Source organism: Gymnoscopelus braueri (assembly GCF_963280865.1).
Source record: "Gymnoscopelus braueri genome assembly, chromosome: 18".
In the NCBI taxonomy this organism is placed as follows: Eukaryota; Metazoa; Chordata; class Actinopteri; order Myctophiformes; family Myctophidae; genus Gymnoscopelus; species Gymnoscopelus braueri.
In genome coordinates, this window is record NC_137618.1 from 7,995,500 (window position 1) to 8,014,114 (window position 18,615).

An 18,615-nucleotide genomic window follows, 5' to 3' on the forward strand; every position below is an offset into this window, starting at 1 on the left:
GTCATATCTGGACCACTTCCGTATCCGCTTAAATGATCCCAAAGTTTGCTCGGTGGAAAAAGTACTCGAATGTTTTACTTAAGTAAAAGTATCAATACTGCATTGTAGAAAATACTGTGTTTACAAGTGAAAGTCCGGAATGCAAAATGAATGAGTAAAAGTACAAATGTATTGGTATCAAAATGTACTTAAAGTACCAAAAGTAGAAACTACAAATTTTGCATGCAGATCTACAAGCTCACAATGCGTCGCGTGAGCTTGTAGATCTGCTATTTTCAAATGGCCGAAATGTATATAGGGCTGAAGTGGGTAATGTATGTTTTTTTGTAATAATAATCAAAATCTACAAAGTAACTAGTAACTAAAGTTTACAAATAATTGCAGTGGAGTAAAAGCATAACATTTGCCTCTGAAATGTAGTGGAGTAGAAGTAAAAGTACTGAAAATTGGATATAAAACCTCAGAATTGTACTTAAAGGTAGGGTAAGTGATTTGCTTTGGTTAAAATAAGTGTTAAATACTAATAGCTCTATATTCTGATAGTACTCATAGAGTGTTTGTTCAGTAAAAGGAGTCTCCTTGTCTCTCCAGCTCTTTATAAAACAGAAAATGCATTTTCGTTTCAGTTTCAGTTTCATTTCCAATTTTATCCAACCAGGACAGAGAACTCAGTCAGGATACAGATTAAACAAGTGAAATTGGAAGTGAGCAGACAAAATGATATATTCCTTTTCTGTTTATTAAAGAGCTGGAGAGACAGGGAGACATCTGTTACTTAAAAAACACTCTATAGCAATGATTACTATCAGAATATAGTATTTTAACCTTTTAACAAAATACTTTTTGTTTTAACCAAAAAATATCACTTACCCTACCTTTAAGTACAGTACTTGAGTTGAGTAAATGTACTTAGTTACTTTACACCACTGAGTTCTTCCACTACTGCTAAAAGTCACAATCAGTACCTTGTAGCCAGTCTACCCCTTCCTGGAGGCCTTCTCCTTTGATGGCATCACTGGCACTGAAAAGACAGGTAGAGAGCTGTTCTTTCATCACTTCAAATTTCACTTGTTTATCCTGCATCCTGCATGAGTTCTCTCTCCTGGTTGGATAAAACTGGTATCCCGACCAGAAAATGTATTATTTGTTTACTAAGAGCATTATTAGTCATGGTTCACATGACGCTCGTCTGTCACAAGCGTCATGGCGCTACTTGTTCCTGGTTTTTGACATTTCTACATTTACAACCCGCACATCTACATGAAAGTTCAGATTTCAAATATAAAGTGCTTATCCCAAGGCCACGGATGTAACAAGTTAAAACGCCAGGGTCTAAGTACCTGCATTTTCCGCATTGTTCAATAAAAAGCATTTTAATCCGATTGGTGGCCATTTTCTCAAAATGTCCTTCATATGCTTTCAACTACGCGCGATCCTATCGGTTGGAAGGTATATTGCACTCTGATTGCATTATAGCTCTATGAGGAAACGGCTGCCGATTGGATTAAAATGCTTTTTATTGAACAATACGGAAGATACGGGTACTTAGATCTAAGCGTTTCAACTTGTTAAATCTGTGGCCGTAGGGTCAGCACTTTATATTTGAAATCTAAACGTTTATGTAGATGTACGGGTTGTAAATGTAGACATTTAAAAAATCATGGAACAAGTAGCACCATGACGTCATGTTTCAGGGCTAAAAGAGCGTAAGAGACAGGCAGGGAGACTTTGAAATTCTTTTGAAAATAGCCGATCTATAAGCTCACAACGCATCTCGACGCGTTGTGAGCTAAAATAGTCTGTACAAAATAGTTCAATCAAAAAATCTCAGATGGTGACATATACATGCATATTAGACTAATGATTATATTTCAGAAACGGATTCCCTGGGATATACATATTTCAAAATTATGGCAGATGCATCATGCCTATTAAAAAAACTATTGTGCAATGTAGAACATTTACTGTCTAAAGTATCAACTATAGGCTACACTTGATAGGATGAAAGGCAACTCAGAAGATGCATTGTGTCCCCTGACAGTTAAAGCTGTTAAACGAATCCAGTCCAGTCGACGACTGTACCACTGTCCTGTCCACTGAGGTCACAATGAATTCATTCATCATTCATTTTGACAATGCTGCTGGTAAAATCTGTAGGAACTTAATCTTGTTTCCTGAAATAACACACACAATGAATAATTCCATGAGCACTTCAGGTGCAACTGAAGTGAGGGGACAAAACAAAAGAATGCAGATGTCAAGCTATGACACAACAGCTACTGTATAAGGCATCACTGAATTGGCCACCAGATGTCAACCTTGTGTCATTTTCAGGTTTCCCCTTTATTATGATCAAGTTCACCCGTCTTGCCATGACTTATTTGTAATCCTAGAGGATAGTAGAGTGTTTCACTATAATATAATATGAGCTCACTGGAGTCTGGAGGAAGTGGAGAGAGTGAGAAAGTCGAGATATTTTACTAAAATACACATTTTCTGCCATACTCTACCCCAAATAAATACCCCTGATTATCTTGTAACCTCGTGTCACCACCACCAGGCTTTTCCACATGGAGGGGAAATGATGGTGTAGTGTGAGAGTCCAGCTGTACAACGTTCAACCACAAGCTGAACCTGTTTGTGCTACACACTGTCTCTTTAAAACCACTGCCTCCTGCAAACATCCAGGAAGTCCTTCCCTTCTTTGACTCTCCTACTTTCCTTCAGAAGAAACGAAACTCAGAGCTGTTGTGTGTTTTCTCTCTCAGTCTCTCTTCAGAGTAAACCAAAGTGTTGTGTGTTTTCTCTCAGTGTGAGTGTGGTTGTCAGTCAAATGGCACAACAGCAGGAGAAGCAACAGACATGTGAGCTGGACCAGGACCAGTTCTGCTGTTGTTCTGTCTGTCTGGACCTTCTAAAGGAACCAGTGACTCTACAGTGTGGACACAGCTACTGTAGAAGCTGTATTGAGGGTTACTGGGACCAGTATGAGGAGACTGGAGTCTACAGCTGTCCCCAGTGCAGAGAGAGCTTCAGTCCCAGACCTGTTCTGAGGAAGAACACCTCGCTGGCTGAGGTGAGATGACCTTACAAGTTACAACCACACATTAAACTACATGTTCTGATACAGCAAACTCCTTGTTGACTATTGTGATTGATGGTAGTTATACATATATGTTGGTTACTTACTACACATTATGTTATGTATGTTTATAATGTCCACAAATACTAATAATATTGTTTAGATAGCATGTTAGACCAGTGGTTCTCAAAGTGGGGTCTGGGGACCCCCAGGGGTCCATGAGGGGGTTCCACCCGGGGACCCCAATAAAATGTGTTAATAGAGCATCACAGTCTGTTTAACCACTGTAACCCTATACATCAGCTATTTGAAAATTGCTGATCTACAAGCTCACAATGCATCACAACACGATATGCAATCTTTTGAAACATTTTAACAACATAAATCTTGTGTGGGGGTCCCTGGCACAAAATATTTTCAGATGGGGGTTTCTTGGACAAATACATATTAATTTGGGGGTCCTTGACATGAAAAGGTTTGAGAACCACTCAAACCACGCAAAGACCCACATTCAAATCTGACTCCTGGTCTTGTCACACTTTAGTTTAGTTTAGTTTAGTTTAGTTTAGTTTATTAGCACATTGAAACAGATGCTAGGTGTGATATTATCTTAGTTTCTTTGCAGTCTACAGTACTTACCTTATGCTGTCATTTTGTTGACTAGGGTAATTTACTCTTATCTTTGACTGTGTTAGTCACTGGTTAATCATTAAACTCTAGCGTCCCTATTCTTGCCATGTCATTCATCTTCTAGTTCTAGTGGTTAAGAGTGTCTGCTAAACGCTGAAATTGTAAAGTTTTTTACAACATACTGTAAAGCAATCAACTTTATGGAATGCAAAGTTCAGAACCACAGTGTTCAGATAATGTTACAATGATCTTACTAGATGAACTTACCTGTAATTTCTCACTGTGTTTATCACCATGAACCTCACAATGACTGTGTTGTATTTGTCATCAGTGAGTGACCTCCTCCCCTCCTCTTCTCTTTACTTCCAGGTTGTGATGAAGCTGAGCAGTACAGGAGGTCAGCAGTCTTCTGTCTCTGCTGCTCTGCTGTACACCGGTCCAGCAGACGTGGCCTGTGATTTCTGCACCGGAGCCAGACGTCACAAAGCTCTCATGTCTTGTCTGGTGTGTCTGGCCTCTTACTGTGAGACTCACCTCCAGCCTCACTACAATGTTCCTGTGTTGAAGAAGCACAAGCTGGTCCCAGCCACCAACAAACTGCAGGAGAAGATGTGCTCCAGTCATGACAAGCTGATGGAGGTGTTCTGTCGCACAGACCGCCAGTGTATCTGCTATCAGTGCCTCATGGATGAACATAAGGGCCATGACACGGTGTCAGCTGCTGCAGAGAAGGCAGCGAAACAGGTATAGGACCACCATCACTTGAAGACAAATCATAAGATAGATCCTGTTTTAAAGATAGAAGCTAAAAAAACATGTCGGAGACATTGAACGCACAATAAAACGTATTAAAGGTGCAAAAGTGTATTTTGGAGAGGTTACACAGTTGATACCCATTTAGACCTGAGGCCAATTCTATGAAAGCCTTATAAATCCTGACCACAGTTTTCTGAAAAACTTTTTTTTTAATTAAAAATAATAATAATAATAATAATATTGCTATTTAATGTATATAGCAACAACCACACACAGAGGTGTTCCTGGCTGAAAGGTATAACGTATTGGTGTTCCAGGTCTAAATGGGTTAAGATGATGTGTGGATCCAAACTAAACTGTCTCCAATTTCACTTGTTTTTACCCTGTATCCTGTATGAGTTCTCTTTCTCCTGATTGGATAGAATTGGTATCCTGACTTGAAAATGTGCTTTGTTTACAAGCCAAACTGTCTCTTCCTGTTTCTTGCAGAAACAGCTGGTGACAATTCAGGAGAAAGTCCAGCAGAAGATCCAGGAGAAAAAGAAGGAGCTGAAAGACCTGAGACAGGTCATGGAGGCCCTGAACGTGAGCTGATATTATGATAATAGTTCTTGTTCTTGTGTTTACTGTGATGCTATATGGATGAGACAGTGCCTTGTGTCATCAGAAGCACTAAAAAAGTGCTTTTCATGTCGAGGACCCCCAATTAATATGAATTTGGCTGTGGACCCCCATTTGAAAATACTTGTGTACCACTAACCCACATATAATATTTGTGTTGTGCAAAATGTCTATTCTCTTAATATTTTTTGAAATGAGCAGATCTACAAGCTCACAATTGGTCATGATTCGTTCGATGTGTTGTGAACTTGTAGAATGGCTATTTTCAAATAGCTGATGTATAGGATTATGGTTGGTTAAACTAAATGTGATGCTATATTAACACATTTTGCTGGGGACCCCCTGGAACCCCCTGGGGGTCCACTGCACTAAAGTACCCAGAATGACAGTAAAGAACAGTGACAGTAAAGAATCCATCATATCATGGAACTTCTGGAATGGCCACCAATACTTAATGTGTGTGTGTGTGTGTGTGTGTGTGTGTGTGTGTGTGTGTGTGTGTGTGTGTGTGTGTGTGTGTGTGTGTGTGTGTGTGTGTGTGTGTGTGTGTGTGTGTGTGTGTGTGTGTGTGTGTGTGTGTGTGTGTGTGTGGGGCAGAGCTCTGCAGAAGCAGCAGTGGAGGCCAGTGACAGGATCTTCAGTGAGATGATGGTCTCCATTGAGAGAAGACGCAGTGAGCTTAAAGAACTGATCAGAGATCAGCAGCAGACTGCAGTGGCTCAGACTGAGGCTCTCCTGAGGCAGCTGGAGGACCACATGGAGCAGCTGGAGAGGAGACATGCTGACCTGGAGGAGCTGTCCAACACTGATGACATCATCACTTTCATTCAGGTTCCACACATGGCATTTTACTGTTTGCTTTTGACTCATTTAGGAGACATTGTGTCACATTTCATTACATTACATCATATTATTTTACATTACATTACATTGCATGACATGACATTCATTTGTATAAATTAGTTGCCACTATACAGTAGTTTTACAGACCAGAATAACAATGTCAAAATGTGACACCAGCTGCCATTCTTGTTGAAAGACAAATTCAATTAAACTTAATTTATTACAGAGAAATGTACTCATAGTTTGTCTACAGTACAACTGCGCTGGTGACATGAAACACGGGTCAAAAGACTCATTCAGTCTCATATTTCTGTCTCCGCCAGGCCGAAGGCGAAGGCATGGCCGAGACTATGTTTTGCCCTCTGTCCGTCTGTCTGTCTTTCTGTCCGTCCGTCTGTGAACAGCTAATCTCCGCCACCGTCGGCCCGATCGACGTGAAATTGTGCACACACACTCTCTCGATTCCAGAGTAGAACCTCTGCCCCATATTTTTCACATTGGCCTGTTATAGCGCCACCAGGAGGCGCTATAACAGGTGGCGCTATAACAGGCCGATGCAAAAAAATTGGTCAAAACTCCTACAGATTTTGACCAAACATCACACCACAATAGGTACACAGTATCTCTATAGTCATGTGATCAAGACGGATCTGTCTGATTTTTCATCCTGATTGGCTAGGATTGGCTTCCAAAGTTTGCGAGAGTGGTCCTTTTTGAACAAAATGCCTCGAATCCTGAACGCAGCGTCTGATTGCCGTGAAACTTTGCACACACATCCCACAAATCAACATATTGTGCAATAACTTCATGCTCCTCGGCTGTGGAAGGCCCTCCCTGACCACTTGAGAGCACCACAGTCCGTTGTCACTTTTAAAAGGGGACTAAAAAACATTCTTTTTAACAAGGCATTTGCCTTGATGGACTTATTGATGCCTTGTGTGTTTTTAAACATGAACCTTTTCTTAGCTGTGTATAGTTGGGGTGCGTATATAAAGTGCGTTACAAATAAAATGTATTATTATTATGAATCTCTCGACTGCAACAGATTTCACCTCTATAATGACTGAATTCCAAACATTGCTGGCCCACAATAACCTACCTGACCTGGCGGAGACCTGTGCTCCGAGGAGCACTTTTTCTAGTTGACATTGGATTTTTGTGTTTGTGTATAAACTGGTTGAGCTCAACTCCACCAATTGTGATCAATGTACTAATCTATTGATCTTCTATCTCTGTCTATACTGGTTTACTTGTCTCTCTCCAGAGTTTCCAGTCTCTCTCCAGTTCCAGTGGATCTCCAGTCTCACCCAGTGTGGTCATCTGTCCTGTGAGGTCCTTCACAGATGTGATTGATGTGGTGTCTGGTCTGAGAGACCAACTAGACAACATCCTGAAGACAACTTGGCCAGAGATATCAAAGAGAGGTGAGATTAAATGTGTTTCTTGTTTTTCTAACCAGCCATCATAGTAAACATGGATTGATGAAGTCAGAAGGCAACTGGAGATATTTGAACTGGAGCAGACTGATGGTACACAGGTTGGCTGTGTGTGTGTGTGTGTGTGTGTGTGTGTGCGTCCCACACCCAATTAAAATTGGCGGAAGACCGTCAATAAAAATTGGGTGTGGGGGGCATTTATTGTACGTTGCTCACATGCCACCGCTAGCAAAACTTTGAATGTTCAGTACACAGCTGGACTTGATTTGCCCCTCTTTGGCATGGTGACTAGCATTATGTTCTGACCAGCCAATGTAATGCACTGATTGCATGATTGTGTCACTTGCCAAAAAGAACACATATCTACAAGCCAACAACGTGTTACATCATGACAAGTTGTTGGCATGTAGATGTGTTCTTTTCGACAAGCAACAACGTCATACTACAGAGCTTGGCTTTTCCCAGACATGCTTCCACCTGTACAAAATCTACTTTCAACACTTAGTACTGTACATTTGGGGCGCCGATGGCAGAGTGGTTAAGGTGCATACCACGTAAAGGCTCTGATGCAGCCTGACAGCGAGTCCCGGGTTCGATTCCCGAGCCCACCTTTGCTCCGTGTCACTCCCCGACTCTCTCCCCATTTCCTGTCAATCTACACTTACGGTTTTATCGAAATAAAGGCCAAAAAAGAAAGGTACTGTACAACTAAGGGCGGTTTCAGACTGGGTTCGTTTGAATCAAACCGTTCCCGAGTACGCTTGGCTGGCCAGCATTCACACTGGCCAAGATTCTAACGCACTCGAGACCATTTTCATTGAACAGTAATGGTAAATATGTGCCTCATGGGGGCGCTGTTGACTATGGGGCTTTGGGAGAGCGAATGTCATTCACAGAAGAAAAGTCACTCTAGAGTGAATAATAAAGTTTGACTGTGTTCCTGACGTTGTCTTGAGTTATAATAACAACAGATCAACAATACACAACCAAAGCAGTGCATCCGATCGTCAGTGCAGGAAGGATCAGGCAGAGAGTGACTGGGTGACAGCTGTCAAAACCCGCCGCTGGCTACTGCTTGCAATCCGACTAGTGACATAAATACACTAATATCAGCGTATCCAATCAATAAAATCCAAAGGCCATGTGAACATGAATGAATAAAGGTCCAAAGTAAAAAGGTGGATAAAGGTTACGGTGTTAAAATGATAAAAGGAGCCTGTTTGTAGAGGAGCAGCTGGCGTCAGCGTCTGCCTCTGTCAGCGTGGTGACACATAGGACAAATCACGCGACCACACATGTGTTTTTTGTTTATTATTTTTCACGGCTCGCGCTACTCAAACACTAGCGGGATTATTATTTCTTGTCAACATTCAAGTAGAACTATGAGAAGGTATAACCCAGATAAAATAATGTGTCATTATAAAAAATATATAAATGATATATGATTAGCAGTCCACTTCCTTCTCTTGGAACGGATGGATTCACACTGCCGCGTTCCGTTCCCGACTCCGCAGCAATCGGACCCGAGACTACCTCCCAAGGTGGTTTCGGGTACGGTACGGTGATGCGTTACGGGGAACGGTTCGCTACGTTCACACTACCACAACATCTGCCATGTGGTCCGGGGTGCGCACCCGGGACCATAGTGTGAAAGCGCCCTAAATAACTACCTTCATCATCCCAATAAAAAACATGCAACTACACACAATTCAGAAACCACGCCTCTTTTGACTGCAGTGTTAATGAAAGGAAGTCTAGGAGCAAGTGAAGAAAATGTGAACCTGAATATATTAAACTGGCGCCCCCCAACAGCACCTCAGCTCTCCCCTTTAAAGAATATAGCTTCCAGTGCCCCCCAAAGTTCTCTGAACGCCCCCTGAGGGGGCTGTACTGCCCTGTTGAGAAACACTGCGCTACAGTATATAAATGCACCATTTACCATTGCCATTCATTATTATTATTTTCATTATTATTATTATAATACTTTTGTTATATTTATGTTTTTGTTATGTAAATTCAGTTCTCCGTTCTTCAGTATGATGTCATGATGACATTTATTGTTTTCTTGTGTCTCCAGTTGATGTTTTACATCCAGCGGAGCCTCAGACCAGAAAGGACTTTTTACAATGTGAGTCCATGTTGATGCAGGTTCTGAACGTTTCATTCTGATATGTTGTTATTTAAAGCTCTAATGAGTTGGATCTGAGAGACTAACTCTAAACACAATAAGGTTCATGAGGTTTGAATTTTCTTTTGTCGTGTGTTCTCACAGATTCCTCTCCTCTGTCTCTGGACATGAACACAATACACAAAAAGCTCTCCCTGTCAGAGGAGAAGAGGAAGGTGACTTATACACAACAACAACAACCTTACCCTCATCATGCAGAGAGATTTACTAATTACTGTCAGGTGTTGTGTACAGAGGGTCTGTCTGAACGTTGTTACTGGGAAGTAGAGTGGAGTGGTAAAGGGGTTGGTATAGCAGTCTGTTATAAAGACATGAGCAGCATGAGCAGACACTCCCACTTTGGAGACGATGATAAATCCTGGTGTTTACGGTGCATTGGTAAAAACTACCTGTTCACACACAACCAGGTTCAGACTAAAGTGTCAGGGCCTCTCTCCTACAGAGTGGGGGTGTACCTGGATCACAAGGCAGGTACTCTGTCCTTCTACAGTGTTTCTGACACAATGACCCTCCTACACACAGTTCAAACCACGTTCACACAACCTCTCTATGCAGGGATATGGATTTGGAACAATGGAGGTACAGCAGAGCTGTGTAAGACATGGTAGACATGTTAAGAATACTGATGATGATATTCAGTTGAAAACTTAGTTTTCTTCATTTGATTATAGATTTTCTCTATTAGATAAAGCTTGTGTAAGAATCATGTGTACGGTATACAGTACTACACCATCATGATCAATCAATCCATTGTGTTCCGCTCATTGCATGTCTTTAATAAGCCTGCTGCAGGCAATCATTATTATGCTTAATGTGCAACATTGTTTTCTCACTCAACAGTAAACAAACCAACATACAGAGTATTTGCACTGCATTTCTAAAGTGACGATTTAAAGGTATCATGACATTCATTTTCACTTTTTTTATTTTCAATGTTTTATTTGGGGTTTTATGACCTCAATTACACCCAAAAAATCTGAACTTAGAACATTCAGTGGATTTTCTGTGGTCTGGGGTTTTTTGAATAATTAGGCTGAAAAGTAATCTGAGCTTGGCCCTTCGACAGTGAGGTCACAGTCAATTAATCCCGCCCACTCTCCTCCTCGCCCCTCCCCTCCCCTATCCTTTCCTTTGGGGGGGCGGAGCAGAGGCGATGATTGACAGGCAAAATCCCTCACCAGCGACACCCGCAGGCAAAGATTTCTTTTTTCATTGCAGTTGAAAAGGCTTTAGAAATGTGAGAGAAAAACACCTGCCATGGATCACTGGAATGGAATTTTCACTTAAAACTTTTTGTACACTTTTGAAGGACCAGGACAATGACTTTGAATGTGGTGTAAAAGTGAATGTCATTAAACCTTTAAGGACTTTTAAGACCTTTTGAATGCCTCCAAAACAAAAACTAATCAAAAGTAATCAACAAACTATACTATAGAGTATAGAAAATGGCCAAATATTGAGAAAGAGACAACAATTTTGAAAATGTTATGTTATGTAATGTAATGTATGTAATATGTATGAAGTCAAACAAAATGTTATGCCTCAACTCCTACAATTCCAAGTGCTTATCAGGCCGGGGGGTCCCCAGTTAAAATAGGATTATTTGGGGGGTCCCCAGTTCAAATTTGATTATTTTGGCGGTTCGCAGTTAAAATACTATTATTTTGGAGGCTCGCAGCCTGAAAGTTTGAGAACCACTGCTGTAATGTCTTACTCCTCAATGTGTCAATAAGGGTGCAATGGTTAATCAAACTAATCGATTTAATCACTTATACAAAATATATTTAAAAAATTTTTTTTGCTTCTTAGTTTTTTTTCGCCCCCCCCCCCCTTTTATTTTCTTCTTGTTTCTCCCATTTTGTAAATGCAGTAAGAACCCTGGAGTCCAATAGGGCTTCAACAGTTAAAAACTTAAAACCTGGCATGTTAAAAAAAGAGGGGGAAAAAATCTTTTGTAATTTCTTTAATAGCCGATCTACATGATCTGGCAAAATGAACAAATGTTCCAATTCATCTAAAGGAATAAATGTGAGCACTGTGGCTGCAACCTCTATAGCAGAGTGTTTTTGTCTTATTTTGAAGAATGTTTGCCTTTCTCCTTCTGTCTCTCTGTGAAAGTTGTCTCCATGTTTAGATGATGTTTTATGCAGGATCTGAAGACAGATGTGATAGATGGTTATTTATTTATCTGCTTTCTGTTTTAGTTTTTTCCTTTTCACAGTTGTGGTTGCTGCTGTTGTTTTTCTTGGTCACGTTCGGTCCTTCGGTGTTTTGTTATGTCCCATAAAAGTAAAAAAGAATCGTGCCGATACTTTAACAATGATAACTAACCCTCGCTTCTCTGTACCACCTATGTCGCACCAATAAATACATTAAAAAAAAATTGGGGAAAAACATAATATTGTTAATCTCTCAAGAACAGATTCTGCTCTCCGCTTGAATCTGTCGGGGGGGTTCGTCATAACGTGTACGCACTGACCTACAAGTGGGCGTGCCTTCAGATCAGGAAGCAGGCCGCGCTTTACCCAATCAAATGTAGTGGGCGGGATTTACTGTCTGTGCTCTGCTTCCCACTAAAAACAAAACCGAAACTCATTTAACAATAGCGTCCTCGGAGCAGACAACCACGGAGAGATATTCACATTTAAACTTGCTCTTTCATCATAGAAACAAGTGGGCTTATAACCAAAACGATCCATGTTCTCTGGGAGAAGTGGTGTTAGTGTTCCGTGTATAAATATTGTTAGTGGGAATGAAAACATAGTCGCACCACCGGAAGTGAAAGGCTGAAGGCAGACCAAAACCCCGGTTTCCTTGCGCACGGGTCCACCATATGCCCTCTCCCAGAGCCAAGTGAGAGAGTAAAAAACAGCAGGGGGCGCTGTTTTTCCTTTTCATTTGGCGATGGGTCTACAGATTGTAATATTGTAAATCAAGCTTTTCACAAATGAATACAAAAACCCAGACCCATAGAGAGAGAGAGTTCTGACACTAGCGTTCACTTCTTCGGGCCAGGTCTTCTACATAGCCGTCTATTGGCGAATAGTGACAAAGCCCTAAACCGGAAGCTCATGGAATGCATTGAAGTCTACGGCTCCTTGTAACTATCTCCAGGTTACATGAACCATGTGACCGGCGCTGTTTCTGCCCCCTCATTTTGCGCAACTCTCTCCCAAAAAAAAAAACATCTTGCAAGCAAAAAGTCACTAGAGTCCTTGTGCCAGTATTGTTTATCTGCCTATTTAGACCCTCCAGAAAAACGCGGGCAAAAATCCTTGATTATGCGGGCTAAAACTCTTGATTATGCGGGCTAAAATCCTTGATTTTATGATGAAATATGCAATTTTATGCGGTGAAATTGCGGGAAGTTGTGAAATATGCGGAAAGTTGTGAAATATGCGGCAATATGTGAAAAGTTGCAAAATATGTGGAAATATGCATTTCGAAGCGCATATTATGCGATGCGATGCAGCCTTTTTGAAAAAACATTTCCCCCACAGCTAGAATTATGCGCCATTTTGCTGATTATACTGTAAATTATGCGATCGCATAATCGTTTTTTTTCTGGAGGGTCTACCTATTACACTCCCCCTCTTCTCCCCTTCTTTCTGTGGAAATAACGTTGCGATGCGAACGAAAGCGAATTTCACCCACTTTTTTACCTTTTAAACCTGTGATGTGACAATAAACCTGATTCTGATTCTACACTACACCAAACTCACCGTTGCGGTAGCTGTTGCAGTAATCAAGCCGGTATGTGATGAATGCGTGAATGAGTGTTTCAACTGCCGGGAAGGTCCACCTGGAGGCCTTCTCCTTTGATGGCATCACTGGCACTGAAAAGACAGGTAGAGAGCTGTTCTTTCATCACTTCAAATTTCACTTGTTTATCCTGCATCCTGCATGAGTTCTCTCTCCTGGTTGGATAAAACTGGTATCCCGACCAGAAAATGTATTATTTGTTTACTAAGAGCGTCATGGTTCACATGACGCTCGTCTGTCACAAGCGTCATGGCGCTACTTGTTCCTGGTTTTTGACATTTCTACATTTACAACGCGCACATCTACATAAAAGTTCAGATTTCAAATATAAAGTGCTTATCCCAAGGCCAAAAATGTAACAAGTTAAAACGCCAGGGTCTAAGTACCTGCATTTTCCGCATTGTTCAATAAAAAGCATTTTAATCCGATTGGTGGCCATTTTCTCAAAATGTCCTTCATATGCTTTCAACTACGCGATCCTATCGGTTGGAAGGTGTATTGCACTCTGATTGCATTATAGCTCTATGAGGAAACGGCTGCCGATTGGATTAAAATGCTTTTTATTGAACAATACGGAAGATACGGGTACTTAGATCCAAGCGTTTCAACTTGTTAAATCTTTGGCCGTAGGGTCAGCACTTTATATTTGAAATCTAAACTTTTATGTAGATGTACGGGTTATAAATGTAAACATTTCAAAAATCATGGAACAAGTAGCACCATGACGTCATGTTTCAGGGCTAAAAGAGCGTAAGAGACAGGCAGGGAGACTTTGAAAATCTTTTGAAAATAGCTGATCTATAAGCTCACTACGCATCTCGACGCGTTGTGAGCTTGTAGATCTGCTATTTTCAAATAGCCAAAGCTTAAATAGGTCTAAAGTGGTTACTGTATGTTTTGTTACGATAATTCAAATAAATCTACAAAGTAACTAAAGTTTTCAAATAATTATAGTGGAGTAAATAATATTTGCCTCTGAGATGTAATGGAGTAGAAGTAAAAGCACTGAAAATTGGAAATACTCCTGTAAAGTAAAAAACAAATACCTCAACATTAGGTAGTGCAGTGCTTGAGAGTAAATGTACTTATATACTTTACACCACTGCCCCTGACAACCAAGCAGCCAATCCCAGCACAGAACCACCCCTGACCCCTCCGGTCTATGGGATGAAGATGATTTTTTTTAGATCCCATGGTTGTGGTGTTGCTGCTCGTTGTGTGATTGGCTACTGTACATCTGCGCGAGCGTAAGGACAGGTTTGGCGCTGCTTTATGAACTGTCTGTCGCGAGCTGCTGATTAGCACGTTAGCAGCACCTGATAGCATTAGCACGGTAAAATAACTAGCTCTATGCTTAGCACAAGTAGGCTAGAGTTAGCGTGGTTACAGCTCTACGGTATTGAGTCATACAGAGTTTATAGAGCTTTTGCTGTTATAGTTGTAGTTTAGAGACAGTTTAGAGAGATAATTAGAGGTATGTTTACACTTGGAGTTGAATAGTTGAGTGAAAATAATGTCTTTAAACGCCACAGGAGTCTGTTTAGAACTTTAACTTAATAACAGGCCAGATATTCTTTTTAATTCAATGGCAGAGTAGGTAATAATACAATTATGGAGTTTATGTTTATTTATTAACCAGTTTCAACCTGGTGTTTTGGCCATGTCATGATGTCATTATATGGGATTATTTAATTATTGATTTTCAAAAATAGGGGGAAAAAAGAAGATCTACAATCTCACAATACATTGCATCGTTAAGCTATGTGTTGTACTAGGAATGATATAGGGCTTGAGGTGTTGCCTGTGATACAGTTCAAGGTTTACTTCTCATAATTATGATTTTCCCCCTAAATAATGTAGTGGTTTGTAGTGATGGCTCCTCAGACTGCCAGGAGGAGATCCAAGCCAGCCAGGAGGAGAGTGAGACAGCCTGCTTCTGCAAGCAGAGCCCCCACTACCAGGTAGGACTGAACATTCATAGTGCAAATATAATATAATCACCACTACCTTAACTGAACTCTCAAAAGTGGGGTCCGGGGACCCCCAGGGGTCCTTGGGGGGGGCGTTCCAGGGGGTGCCCAGCAAAAATGTGTTAATATATAGCGTCTGACGTCTGTCACACTCATTTTAAACACTTTATCCATATTTAATACGTTGGCTATTCAAAAATTAGAAAGAAAATTCTATTCAGAAATACAAGCTCACAGCGCGTCACTTCGCGCCGCGCTGCAAGCTTGTACATCTGCTATTTTTTAACAGTTTTTTCAAAAATGTTGACAAATCTTCTCTTCTGGGGGTCCCTGCTGGCACGAAACCTTTTCAGATGGGGGTCCGCGGCCAAACACAATATCAATTTAGCCTAGGGGTCCTTGACATGAAAAGGTTTGAGAACCACTAATGTAAAGTATTCATTGTAAAATGTGTGCCCCCAAAAAAAAAGGACACTGTTGCATACTGTATCTTCCCAAATGGTTCAGCTCTGCTACCAGAAGCCAACACAACACCAGTGGAACCATGATTACCAGGAGCCGACACACCACCACCACTGGAAGTGTCTGGACCCAAAACAACGACAGCAGTGAAAGCACAACCAGCCAACAACACAACACCAGCCATGTCTTCTTTGAGGGGCTTCCCCCGGGAGTGTTCCACATGATTACATAGACTGTCTGGTAAGCAGTGGTCCCATTTTCACAAGTTTTCAATTGTATACAAATCTTTTGAAAATAGCAGATCTACAAGCTCACAATGCGGCGCATCGCGACGCATTGTGAGCTTGTAGATTGGCTATTTTCAAATGGCAGAAATGTATATAGGGCTGAAGTGGTTAATGTATGTTTCGTAATGATAATCAAAATCTGTAAAGTAACTAGTAACTAAAGTTTTAAAATAATTGTAGTGGAGTAAAAGTACAATATTTGCCTCAAAAGGGAAGGACGCTGGAGCAGCACGGACTATTTAAGCCTTTTATTTATGCAGTGCAAGTAATAACAATATTTGTAAAATACAATATTTGCCTCTGAGATGTAGTGGAGTAGAAGTAAAAGTACTGAAAATTGGAAATACTCCAGTAAAGTAAATATACCTCAGAATTGTACTTAAGTACAGTACTTGAGTAAATGTACTTAGTTACTTTACACCACTGCTGGTAAGTAATTGTTTGCCAGCATGGTATGGCTTATTATTGGCCTAGAAACGAACGCTGTGCTTTAGTAGTGTCAAAAAATATTGCACTAGAAACGGTCCAATTACAGAGTCAACTCAGGTCCAGTTTACTAAGTAAGTGTACTGTAGGTTTTGACCCATTAAAACCGGTAAAGCATCTGTATCATTTTAGATTTGAACCACTTTAACCATTATTCTTGGCTATTAAAAAATAGCAGATATACAAGCTCATAGTGCGGCTTGTAGATATTTGCAAAATCTTTGAATATATACAGTATATATTTTTTAAAGCTAAATTTCTTTACTCAAATCTTTGCTTCTGTGGGTCCCTGGAACAAAATATTTTGAGATGGGGGTCGGCGGCCAAATACATATAGTTTTGGGGGTCCTTGAGATGAAAAGGTTTGAGCACCACTGATATAGCAACATAGGTTTTTCAGAAAACTAATATGAGCTTTTCATACTGTTTGTTATCAAGTGGCCGGTATATTTTGAGTTGCTGTAGTTATATTAGTACTTTTTCACAATAGAATAATTGAAAAAATTGTGAAAATAACCAAACTACAAGCTCACAACGTGTCATACAAGAAGGTATAAAACAGAGCTCAAGTTGTTAATCATCATGTTGATTCCTTGATATATCAAATTCATTTTATATTCTGATGAATTGATTATTCGATGAATCAAAAAAGTAATCTGTGTGTGTGTGTGTGTGTGTGTGTGTGTGCGTGTGTGTGCGCGACGCGTGCGTGCGTGTGCGCGTGTGTCCGTATGCATGCGTGTGTGTTTCAGTGCAGGACATCAGTGTGTTCAGCATGGTGTCCAAGTACACCAACAGCTACGTCATGGACCACATCTCCAGTGTGATTTGGAGAAGAAGGGCCATCGTTCAGGGTTTCCACTACGATCCCAGCTTGTCCTACGACCACCATGCCACCATGCAGCACTACAGAGATCTGGGTGAGCAGCAGCCTCAGTATTGACTTCATTGCTATTACTGATTTGTCAGGAAAAAAGTCAGGGTAGATTGTGAGTTAGCTGATTGTCAGCCAAATGGTTTTTTATGGTTGATGTGTTACTAGTAGCCCCGCCTTGCGTTGGTGCCATAAGAGGAGGCCGTACAGAGCTCTCAGGCAGTGGTTCCCAAACTGGGGGGAGGGTCCCCAGATGATTTTTGAAAAGTTTGGGAACCCTTCATCTAAGGGTCTGGGAAAGTAAGGTCTCTGGTTCGCTGTTGTTGTTAATCATAGTCATCGTCTTCATCACCATAACCATACTATTACTACTACTACTGATAATAATAATAATAATAATAATAATAATAATAATAATAATACATATTTTGTATAATACATTGTGAAGAGGTTTTGCTTCCATTTAATTGTTTCAGGTTTGTTGTTCAAGAGATGCACCCTCCTACTCCCGACAAAGGACAGGTTGAAATTTACCTTCAGCAAGTTCTCACAGGTACTGTAACACAAGGAGAGGTGAAGGGAGGAACAATCACAACTGGATATTATAGACTAAAATAAATAAATGAATAAGAAAAAAGATTATGAATTATAATCATGCATATCCATTGTTTGTAACACATTAATTACAGTATTATTGTCAGTATTAATATAGAGTAGCAAAGTCCTGACGTCCTGGGTCACAGAGTTATGTTTTCTATTGGAATGACCATAGGTAATCTTAGATCCCGTCATATACTGTAGGAACTGTGTTCAATAAATAAACAAATCAGCCGGGCGATATCGTCAGGTATGTGATCCTGTGTCGTTTATGATATTGAGTTGCATTTGATAGAAAGACATTTTCTTACCATTTGGATGAATTAGTACTTTTTCACCGTCAGCTGATGCTTTATATCCATATGAGTAAAATCGCCCGACTGATTCGTTTATTTGTGTAACACGGTTCTTATGACGCGATCTTAGGTGGTCTCTATAATAGAGTTAATAATTTACTCATAACAATGATAAATATTACTGGTTTATCAATCAGTGCCATGGAGAAAATCTACTGGAAATAATTGTCACTGGTAAATCAACACTTAACGCCTAATTTATACTTTATCATGTTTTTCAGTTGGAAAATAAGTTACCGGTATTTGCATGTAAATATATACACAC

General features: G+C 40.5%; 1 protein-coding gene across 1 annotated transcript; it reads left to right on the forward strand.

Annotated features, from left to right (window-relative positions):
- The first annotated feature begins 2,792 nt into the window (after positions 1-2,792).
- LOC308105921 (tripartite motif-containing protein 16-like) lies at positions 2,793-10,367 on the forward strand. Its single transcript, XM_080456887.1, has 7 exons — positions 2,793-3,076; positions 4,082-4,456; positions 4,958-5,053; positions 5,687-5,920; positions 7,197-7,356; positions 9,446-9,496; positions 9,641-10,367. The coding sequence occupies exons 1-7, from the start codon at positions 2,834-2,836 to the stop codon at positions 10,162-10,164; spliced, it is 1,683 nt and encodes a 560-aa protein (XP_080313013.1). The 5' UTR covers positions 2,793-2,833; the 3' UTR covers positions 10,165-10,367.
- Positions 10,368-18,615: the final 8,248 nt, after the last annotated feature.